General features: G+C 43.4%; 2 protein-coding genes across 2 annotated transcripts in view; one reads left to right on the top strand and one right to left on the bottom strand.

Moving 5' to 3' along the window:
* The window catches only part of TRIO (trio Rho guanine nucleotide exchange factor), a 749,917-nt gene that overhangs the window by 296,731 nt on the left and 441,694 nt on the right, over positions 1-11,492 (bottom strand). The gene's annotated exons all lie outside the window — the stretch shown is intronic.
* Positions 1-11,492, top strand: part of ANKH (ANKH inorganic pyrophosphate transport regulator) — a 110,478-nt gene that overhangs the window by 61,015 nt on the left and 37,971 nt on the right. Inside the window, exon 2 of the mRNA XM_084881649.1 lies at positions 4,429-4,645. Coding sequence (XP_084737775.1) covers positions 4,429-4,645 — 217 coding nt within the window. The remainder of the gene's footprint in view (positions 1-4,428; positions 4,646-11,492) is intronic.

Raw genomic sequence — 11,492 nt, 5'->3', positions numbered from 1 at the left:
GCTTGAGATGCAGCCCATGTTCAGGGGTAACATGGCAGAACAGGCTAGCTCATTAATGCTGAACTACAGCATAATTATAACACTGGTGTAACATGGGAGGCTTGCCATATCCTGAAGCTGTTTAAATTTATTCCTAGAGTGCTATAGGACTAAATCTTGGACCCCTTTCAATCTGTATTCTGTCTAGATGATCTCATTTAACTCTTGCCTTTCAATACTGTATTATGTCCATAGTCCACATCTCTCCCCTGGACTCCAGTCATGTAGCCAACTATCTTGCTTGACTTTTCCGCTAGGATTCAACAGGGGCCCCCAAATAGAGCTCTTGCTTTTTTCCTCCCAAATCTTCCCTTCCCAGTCTCCTCACCCCAGTCAATAGCTACACCATTTGACCAGTGACTCAAGCCAAAACATTCAAGTCATCTTTGGTTTTTCCCCTTTCTTTATGTCCATCCTATAGTCCACCATCAATTCCATTTTTTATTCTAAAAAAAAAAAAGAAAGAAAGAGAGAAAAGAAAAGAAAAACTCTCAAAGCACTCTGCTTCTCTTCATCTCCTCTATTTCACCCTAGTCCAAGCCAGCGCCTTTTCTTTCCCAGGTGACCACAAAACTCTTGACTTCCTGCTTCTGCTCTTCCCTCTCCAATCCATTTTTATCCCCACAGCCAGTGTGAGCCTCTATCCACCCTCTACTCTGATCCATTAATGATTTCCCATCACTCTTAGAACAAAACACACATTCTTCACCAAGACCTGGGATGACCTCGAGTGGCCTGTTTTTCCAAACTCACCCTATCCCCCTCTCTATTTCTCTTACTGGCCTCCCTTCTGTTCTAAGCCCTCTGCAGACCTGTGCCTTCCTCTAGCTTTTCATTCAACTGGTTCATTCTTATTCTTCAGGACTCAGTTCAAATGTCACATTCGTGGAGGGATTTTCTTATCTAGTTCATCTGAATCAGCTCCTCTCGGGAGTCCCCAGCTCATTAGCACATTTTATTTCTTCACCTGTCTCAGTAAATGTTTATACTGCTTTTGCCCACTATACTTCATTTTCTCAAAAACTGGTCATGTGACCCCCTATCATGTTGTAGGTCTTTGGATGTAGCATGGACCAGACAAAGTTTTCTAGGCCATGGAACTTGCTTTCAAATGCACAAGAGAGACAATACAACAAATAACAAGTAAACAGACAATGTAATGTCAGGCGATAAAGGAAAACAGGGTAAGCAAAATGAGACAGGTAGACGGTAGATGACTGAAGACCATGTAATAACGAATGACTGATAAGTAAACATCCCAAATAAATGAGTATTGAGTGTTCTATTCAAGAAATAAACTATTTTTGAGAAAATTAATTTTAAGCCATATCTCACAGAATAAGTTCCAGGAGGACTAAAAAGCTAAGTGTGCAAATGAAACCATAAACCAGAACAAAATTTCCTTATCTGTGGGCGGGTCAGAATACAGAGTCCTTAAGTATGGAAAGAAACTCTATGAAATGATTGATCGACTACACAATAAATTTTTCTGTGTCAGAAGAAAATTATGAAGTTTAAGAAAGTGAACAAATTTGAGGAAATGCTTGCTACAAATGGGAATAATAAAAAGGCTGATAATGTTAATATCCTCAATCCTAAAGCTCCTTTTTTCCCTTGCATTTCAATATTTCTTAAAATCTGGATATGTTTTCCAATCACTATGTACATTTAATGTGATCACTAAAAATGTTAAACCAGTGGTTTATCTTACAAGTAATATTTCTTAATAAAATATTTTTTAAGTTCATAAAAACCAGTATGAACATTAAAGTTCCTGGTAGGAAACAGCTCATTCATTTAACAAATATTTGAACTTTTGTGCTGTAGCAAAAGAGGTGGGTGTAGAGTGGTAAACAAAATAGGCAAAAATCCTTGCTTTTAGTGCCTTCTCCAGTCACTGCTTGTATCCAGTCTAAGATCAGTTGAGCTGTTTCAGCAAGAATAAGGATCTTGGCCAAGGCCACTCAGTAGTTTAGTGATTGGAGCCAGTCCAGCTCAGCCTGTGTGGCTCTAAACCCAGTGTTCTTTCCTCACATGACCATAAATGGTGAGCTAAGGGGAGTTTTCACACTCAGTGTTGGGGACAGCACTGTCGCTTCTATGCCCTTTTCCTTCTCATCTGCCTCAGCACTGGGCTTCGGGCTCAGTCAGTGAACTGTCGGTACAAGTAGAAAGCATTGCAATGGACACATACGAAGTCTAACTCTACATTATTTAGGTGCCCTCTGCTATGCTTTTAAAACTTGTGCGAAGTTATATGTTCGTTTAAATTTGAACCAACGTTTCAGCAATGAAAGGTAAACCAATATACAGCTATAAATTTTGGGAAGGAAAGAAGGAAAAAGAACCAACCATAACAATTCTCAGCGTCTGAGAGGAGTGTAATTAGAAGGTGTCCTGAGTTGGGTTCTATGGAAGCAGACCCCGGGTTGGGGAATTCTTGTCCAAGTGACTTAGGGAGTGAGTTTCTCGGAAGGAGAGGGAAGCAGTGGGCGGTGGGGAGGAGTTAAAATTAAGTAAGGATGTGGTCTCCTCTTTAGATTTGCTTCCACCTAGTCCCACGGGGGGCTCTGGAGCACCAATTGTGCCAGAATGGTCCCTCACTGAGACAATGGTCCCTCACATGAGGCAGTCATTGGCCCCATGCTGCCTGGAGTCAAGTGTAGCTAAACCTACCCAAAGTGGCTGAGGGCAGCTGTGAGCCATTAGTGGACAACTCATAATATCTGGGGATGGGTGCACTGCCCAGTATGGGGATCTGGTTGGGACACCGAAGGGTTAGAGATATAATTGGAAACAATTACCAGAAACAAACAGAATGATACTGAATTACTGTAGCTTTTATATATGTTTTTAAAAATAGATTTTTATTGATTTCAGAGAGGAAGGAAGAGGGAGATAGAAATCAATAATAAGAGAGAATCATTGATTGGCTTCCTCCTGCATGCCCCACACTGGGGATCGAGCCCACAATCGTGGCATGTGCCCTTGACCAAAATTGAACCCGGGACCACAGGCCGATGCTCTATCCACTGAGCCAAACCAGCTAGGGCCTATCATACATTTTAATTCTAGATTTTTCTCAAATCATTTTGCACGTTGACACTTGCTTATAAATTCATTTTTTGCTAAGTGCTTTGCATAGAATGTTCAACTATATGATGATGGATGTATATCATTACATAGTTGCCAAAACCCCTAGAATATATAATACCAAGTTAAACCCCAGTGTGCACTGTGGACTCTCAGTGATAACGATGCATCCATTGTGGACCCATTGATTGTAATAAATCTCCTACTGTGGTAGGGCATGTTGACAGGTCGACGGGGGTGGGGGGACGGGACTGTGTGTGCTGGGGCAGCAGTTGTATGGAAACAGTACTTTCCTCTATGTTTTACTGTGAACCTAAAACTGCTCTAAAACACAACATCTACTTTTTGGAAGTATAGAACTCTGCAGAAAGCTGATCCTTCTACTCGGTCAGTTGTCTACACATACAGACTGAGACAATGTACTGGCAACAGTTAAACAATAGAATTCTCTCTCTTTGGACGCCCATTCCCACCATTTCCAGTGTAATCTATTGTCTAGTTGATGGGAAAGTTAGCTTGGAAATGCCACCCTGACCAGGCCCAGCCCTGGGTGCCTCACAGGGCCCTCAGGGAGGGTGGTTAATACAATCAGAATAGTCTATGATTGCATCTTGTTGAGCAGGCATAATTTAAAAACAGTATATTTGGTTTAATGATTTTCTTTTCATATCTGTCTGCACAGAACTTAGGAATATATTTCAAGTTAAAGTATAGTAAGAATCGGGTGAATAGCATCCATTGGTAGCATAATAAATTCCTTGGACACCTTTATTCACAGCACAGAAATCATTCTAGGTCATGAAGGATACCTACCTAATGCACGCACAATATTTTAGGTTATGCATGTAGATATGTACCCCCCCCACACACACACACACACCTCCATTTAAAGAAACAACAAATAATTATCCACTCCATCTAAAGCGGTTGACTCATTTCCAGAATGCCTATCACTGTTATACAGATTCAGCCTACAAATAACATTTAATATGTTAAGCTTTTAACCAAAGTTTCTTAGAATTATGTTCTGACATTAACATAAAATGCTCGTTGGGTGTTTTTTTTTATTACTTTAATGGACAGGCATCTCCCCTGTAGGAAGCTACTTCAGACGGAAGCTAATATGGATGAAAATGAAAACTAATAACTTTTATGAAATTACAGTGAGATTTGCCCTATAAGCTGCTTAGCGTTTCCATGGAAACGTGATCTGTTGAGCTTTGTTTTAGAAGTGTGATTCCCAGGAGATGAGAAGGGCTTTCTAATGCTGTCTGTGTGTTGTCTTCCCCCTCGCAGGCCTTGAACCGGGGCATCGCGGCTGTCAAGGAGGATGCGGTGGAGATGCTGGCCAGCTACGGACTGGCCTATTCCCTGATGAAGTTCTTCACGGGCCCCATGAGTGACTTTAAAAATGTGGGCCTGGTGTTTGTGAACAGCAAGCGAGACAGAACCAAAGCCGTCCTGTGCATGGTGGTGGCCGGCGCCATCGCCGCCGTCTTTCACACCCTCATAGGTAAGGCTGTGGCCTCGCTTTGGTCATTTCTCATCTCTTTACATCTAGTTAAATGTATGTGTTATAATAAGTGATTTCTTCAGCAATTATTAAATCTTCCTCATTCAAATTTCAAGAGCCGGAGGTTAATAGAGCTCGTGCTCCTGCTTCAAGAAAATGGATGGGGTAAGGCCTGGTGGTTTGCCTTTTGAATGTTGTGTGTTTTCTCTGGGAAACTGTAGTTTCGTTTCTCTGGTTCCCGCAGAAGGAGAGATTTCATTAACAAGTGATGCGGTCTGGGATCAGCATTCAGTAAAGCCCACAGGAGCCCGGTGCTTTTGTTAGAGATGCGCATTATTGTACACTCACTTAATCTGGAGAATTAGAATACAAGGATGTTATTTAAAATGAACACTTATCCGCAGTGAGAACAAATGACAGATTACATATTAAAAATAACTTCTTCCAAAGGGGTTTGTTATTCTGTTTTATTCAAAGACAAGCCTAAATACTTTGAGCACAACATTCTTTCCATGAAACAACAAGGAAGCCATATCACATATATAGTCACGTGCCTACAGTTTCAGCAGGACCCTGGAAAAGCACCTACCTTTAGGGCCACAGTCTATGTCTACTTCTAGGTGGTGATAAAACCCAGAGGCCATAATTTCAGAACTTCATGGCTTTAAAACAGCTTAGCTTACCTGGTATAAAAATTGAATGGCACATGTATTGGACCCAGTTGCCCAGAACCTTCAAATGACACTTCAGAAACCCCTTGTGTACCTTTAAACCAGCACTGGTTGAATGAAGGAGGAGGAGATTAACCCAAGCCATTTGCAGTGTACTCAGATGGCAGCTAATGCTTACTCCCATAACTGCGAATCTGAAAGGAAATGGCGGGGGGGGGGGGGGGGGGGGGGTGTCTTTGTGTCTTGCCTTTTTAATGTAGCAGAGAATTTTGAGCTAAAAGCAGTGGGGAAGATGCTACTCATGGGCCAAATGTTCGGCCAAAGTGTTGATATTCACCATTTAATTTGGGCTCAGAGCTTCAGGGCATGGGTTGAGAGGAGGTCACCATCACGCCCCAATATATGCCCTAAGTTTTGAAGAAAACTTCTGCAGCTAGATTTGATCTGGGCCATTTTCAAAAATGACATAAGTATTTGAGAAAACTCCATACATGACATATGTCTAAGCAGGTAAATTTGTTCCTTTTTGCTACTAGTGTTTCTGTATGGATTTCTGAATGAACCTACCACTCGGTCTCAGTCATGGTTGAATAAGACTTTTGGGAGGAATAGCTTATTAGTAGTAGCTGTTAGTAAATATGGGAGAGAAAAGTTAAGTGTTCACCTGTGCCATTGAAACTGTTGTGAGGAGCATGTGGTCATGAAGAAAAACGTCAATATCATTTCCAAGTTAAATCTAAGTTTTTCCATTTTAGAATAGAATAATAAAATCTTAAATTTGCCCCAAAATGGTTCTACTTACCAGATATATTTAGCAGTCGGTTTTTTTCCACTTTTAATATTTTTATGATCTTAGCGTTTTTTCTTCCACCAAACAGATGCTTTCTCCAATTGCTGAGAAAGCACATGTCAGTTTCTTCTGAGTACTCAAAACTCAGATTTTAATGATTTGCCCTCTTTCTAGTTTGTTGGCCTCATTTCACTTTTCTGCCTAACCCTTTAATCACTCTTGCCTTCTGCTGTCCCTGCATCAAACATCTTTGCTCCCCTTCCTTCCTCCTTCTTTTTTTAGTAACCCCATTAGCCTTTCCATACCTGGGGCTTGTTCATTTATTGTTTCCCACTGACTTGACCACAGGCTCCTGACGGCATGTTGCCCTGTCACTATCCCCAACCTTTTCCAAAACTATTTTTCTACCATCAATAAACATCCTCCCCATTCAGAATCTACTTTATGTGTCACCTACATAGACAGTTAAACCCATGTTCACGTCTTAGGCATGCTGAAAACAGTTACTTACATTTTTCTTTTAGTAATCACTTCTTGAATAGCTATGCTTGTGGCAGGGGAACAGTGACATAGATAAACCAAAAAGGCAAATATTCCCAATACATGGCACTCAAAAGTCATTGTGGGTTCTCAGGCCATCTTCCTAATGATACTTAGTTGGACTGATATGGAAATGAATATCTACTCTGTTCATGCTTGGCTCCTGAGGGGCCTGCAGGAAGCATAAAAAGCTATATATATATATAATAAAAAGCTATATATATATATATATATATATATATATATATATATATATCATTAAAAGCTATATATATATATATCACAAACTCACCAGGCTTAACTCACAGAGTGGAAATACAAACCAGGGGATCCAGGCTTGAAACCTATCTTCTCTACATTCTTTCATTCAGGTGAAACTAGCCTAATGGTCTTCAACTTTCCCCTTGGGGTGCTATTTTCATCGCCTTAATGAATTTATTTTTTAATCAAGATCATAAGTTTTTCTTTTAACTTTTAAAAAATATATTTTTTATATTGATTTCAGAGTGGAAGGGAGAGGGAGAGAGAAGATAGAAATATCAATAATGAGAGAGAATCATTGATCAGCTGCTCCCTACTAGGGATCAAGCCTACAACCTAGGCATTTGCCCTTGACTGGAATCCTTCAGTCCACTGAGCCAAACAGGCTGGGGCAAGATCTTCCAGCTTTTCAGTAGCATTTCTATGAGGACATGTGAGCATGGAGGAGGAAGCGATTCCTTCTCTCGGGGGTTGGTTTGAAAAGCCTCCTACAGGGAGTGAGTCGTTGCTTCACTGGCTCTGAATGCGTGAGTTGTATTTCAGCACAACTTTTTCTAATTTTTCCCTTCTCTCTGATATAAGATAGAGTCAAGAATTTGACCCAGTGCTCTAAATTAATAGTTTGCTCTAGTCTTGTAAAATTCCAAAAGGTGGCTCATGATTGTAACAATACCCGAGTGTTGTGCAGTTTTTCAGTTTCATGGCCAACTCTTCTCACCTGCAGGAATTTAGTGTTACCTGACTCCCTACTTCACATAGATGTAGAAACCACAGCTATAGATTTATTTCTTTACACGTCTATTCTCAACAACGACCTGTAAGCCTCTCCCATGACCTAAACCACCTGGGCGGTCAGCAGAGCTCAGAGCAACAACAGTTTTGCCATGAACAAGTGAAGTCATTTCTACAGTGGTTCTGTTTCTCAGTCTTCCCTTGGCAACAAATTTTTCTATTATTCATGGATCATAAGGCATCCCTCAAAATGGTGAATTGCTACAAATTGATGTAATTTAAACCAATGAGTGGGCTTGGAATGAACGGGCAGTTTCAGTACAGTCTTACAACTTACTGCTATAGAACAAACCACCCCTATATTCAGTGATTCATAACACAAGCATGTATTCTTGCTCACCAGACGATGGGTTGGCTGGGTAGTTCTTTTGGACATGGCTGTGCTCATGCCTCTGGTCAGCTGATAGGCGCAGGCTCTGCTGATCTTGGTGGGCTCACTGGGGGGCTGTCAGGTGACTGGAAGCTGGTCTAAATAGTCAGCGGGGACATTTTTGCAGTCTGTCCCAATCACCTCTTTGGGATAATGGATTCATGAATTTATTTAATTAATATATAATGCGTACCTCCTATGTGGCAAACACTGGGCTAGATCTGGGAATCCAGACATACCGTACTAAGGCATGTTCTCTAGAGAAAAGCAGATATTATACAAAAATCATTACAAAGCCCTGTCTTCCATGTCTTGATGCCAGTGAGATAGAATTGTTGTTTTTGTATTAATATGCCACATTAACTTTACTTACTTTGTATATAAGTTTATGCTACCTGTCCAAGGCCTGGGCAATTTTGTACCTCACATCCCCATATCTTCCAGATGAATGTTGCACAGTGCAGATATGGATGAGCTGATCATATGTCTGTGACCCAGCCTGATGCAGAGGACTGGACTCTGTACAGCTATATGTTATGTGGCACACTGCCTGACATACAGAAGTCATTCAACCACTTTTGTTAAAGTGATTTCAATATTAGTCATGCAAACACACCACTTTGGAAATGATACATTAGAGACACAAGAGTGAAGTTACCAGCTGCTATGTCTAATAAACAGAACATAGTGGGCCAATCAGCAGTGAGACTTTCAAGCTTTGAACTTGGGGATTTGAGTTAAAATAAGGTTTCTCAAATTTGCCTCTTGGAAATACACATATTACCCTGTTCTTAAAATGGGAGGAGGGCTTTCTGCTCGATTCCATGGGGAAATGCAGGTATATAGACTTGTTTTGGTGAATATTAATTTTCATGGCCTTTTGCAACAAGGGCTGGGTAATTACTGGATGAACAAGCTTGCGAGCCACTGATTCTGGAAAGGATCCATGACCCTGGCAGGCTGAGGTCAGAGGAGCCAGGATTTGGATGGGCCCTCTGGTGTCTTCTTGTTTGGGCAGAGTCAAAGCTGCCGACCTGTAAACAGGTCAGGCCCATGTCCCCTTACTGCGGCCCCGGCAGGAAATCCATTTACATCTGCTTAAACACCTTGTTCAATTTTCCTGTTTAACAGTTCCGCTCTTCATAAGGACTACAAGCTGTTACAGAGCAATCTAGGGAAGGCAGTGTAGAGAAGTTGAAGGTTACTCCGATGTTATTGAGGCAGCTAACCTGGTGATTAGGGACTCCGTGTAAAGCCCTTTAAACAAATTACCCCCAGCCAACAGCATAGCCCAAACAGCTCCAGGCACAGGCTGGGGAGGGAGGGGGGGCGGCAAAGACAGCTGCTCGGGTTTCTCTCCCTGCTCACAAGGGGGAAACAAACTTTGCAGTTATGATCAGTCTCTTCTTCTCTGTGTAGGGGAGGAGTAGAGGGAAGGAAGAAAAAAAGAAAGAAAAAAAAAGGAGAAAAAGCTTTTCTTGACCTCCAAATTTTTCTAGCTCCCAAAGGAGGAAAAGAAGGGAAGGGAAGCAAAGGCAGCCTTGAACCCATCAGTCCCTAAGAATGGGGGTGGGGTGGGGGTATGGGGGTGGGGACCGGGGACCCTGGAGGGCTCAGCACCAGCTGCAGCTGCTCACAGCAGGGATGAGAGGACCCTGCTGGCAGCAGGAAGCGGGGCTGGGCTCAGCACCATCAGCCTCAGACCCAGCAAGCTTTAAATGTTTCCTGCATCACCCTGCAGAAAGGCCTGCCTTTGCTGTTTTAGTCACACTGTCCTAACATGAGCAGGAATATTTACCAAGGCCGAGCAGCCCATTCGCATTGAGCTCTACCCTCCCAGGCCACACAGCAAACATATGCCCGCTCTCAGCACAGGTCCCATCTCTCCTGCCGCTGCCCTGGAGTCTCCCAGGAAAAAACTCTCTCCCTTTCTGAGGAGCCGCCCGTGTGCTAACGAAGTAGTGCAGCCTGGGCAGCTCAACAACAGAAATGGGCTGCCTCCCCGGTCTGGAGGCGAGAGGATCCAGGTGTCACAGGGTTGGTTCTCTCTGAGCCGTGAGGGCCACTTGTCCAGGCCTCTCCCCACTCCAGTTGCATCACCTGATCTCTCTCTCCTCGTTCACGTGGCGTTCCCTTGTGCATGTCTATCTCTGTCCAAGTGCGAAGGGCACCAATCCTATTGAGTTGGGAGCCCACGCTACTCCAGTATGACCTCACTGTAGTTAATTATATCTGCAAGGTCCCTGTTGCCAGATTAAGGTCACATTCTGAGGACAGGGGCTAGGATTCAACAAGGGAATTGGGAGGGGACACAGCTCAAGCCACACCATCACCCTCCAGATCTCAGCCTGTCACCGTTGTGCGGCCCCAGCTTTGGCTGTACAGCCAAGTCCGCTCGGCTGGCGTTTTATATCGGCTCTAACCTTTAGCAGGGAATTCTAGCTCCTGCGCTATTCATAGCCAGCGCTGGCCTCTTGCACTTGGCATCATGCCGCTCTGCTCGCCAGCCTGACTGCCTTGTGTGTGGCCAGCGGCCTCTGCCAGGGTGGGGCAGTGGTGTGGGCAGGGTCAGCACCAACTGCTTGCCGGTCCCGGGGGACGTTTCCTGAATGAATGAAAACACACGTACAGATAAACAGCAGCAGCAATCGATTCTGAGATGAAATTCCCAAGATTCAGCACCTAACCTAGACAGTTGGCATGATAAAATATATCATGTTACTTTGTGATCCCACCAGCTTAGTTCAGGTCTGCATGCCTCCATCATGCTTCTCTAATTCACGTTCTGATTCAGACAAAGAAGCTGCCTCCTTCCTTCTTCATCCCTTGCATGTAACTAATCCCACTTTCACACCCTCTTTCTGCCACATGACATCCCCCTCCCCCTTCCCAGATGTATCTTCTTGCTGCCTCAGTGGCCTGCTGGCCCTGCCACATTCCACATCTGCCACCTCTGTTCACCTGGCAGCCCACCTTATGGACCCTCCCCACGGCCCCTCCTCGGAAGACTCAGCCTCTCCTCCTGCTTTTGCCTTCCCTAATGGCTTAGCCCTTCCGGCCTCCACCCCCTGTAATCACAGACTTGCACCTCTGCGCCAAGTATGCATTTAAATACCCTTGATGTCATCCTATAGACCTCACTAAGTCCTCACCTAATCCCTGTAGTTCAAGAGGAGTCCTGACAAAGGATGAAGAGACATTTCTTTTCACCAGTTAATGTGGTAATGAGTTGTCCCCAAGCTTTGGGGGGGGGGGGGGGGGGAGAAGGGGTCGGCTTATTGTTTCTCGTGAAGCGAGACTCTCGCTGCATTCTCTCTCCTTTCTGCTTTCAAAGCAGCTTCTGTGGTTGTCAAGTGCATGAATGCTCATATTTAGAAAAGAACGAAGATAGCAGGGCACTCCTGTGAAAGCGCTATGTAAAAC

Source organism: Pipistrellus hanaki, assembly GCF_964339955.1.
Source record: "Pipistrellus hanaki genome assembly, chromosome: 4".
NCBI lineage: Eukaryota > Metazoa > Chordata > Mammalia > Chiroptera > Vespertilionidae > Pipistrellus > Pipistrellus hanaki.
The sequence above is the reverse complement of the archived record's forward strand: the minus strand, read 5'-3'. Positions and strand labels throughout refer to the sequence as shown.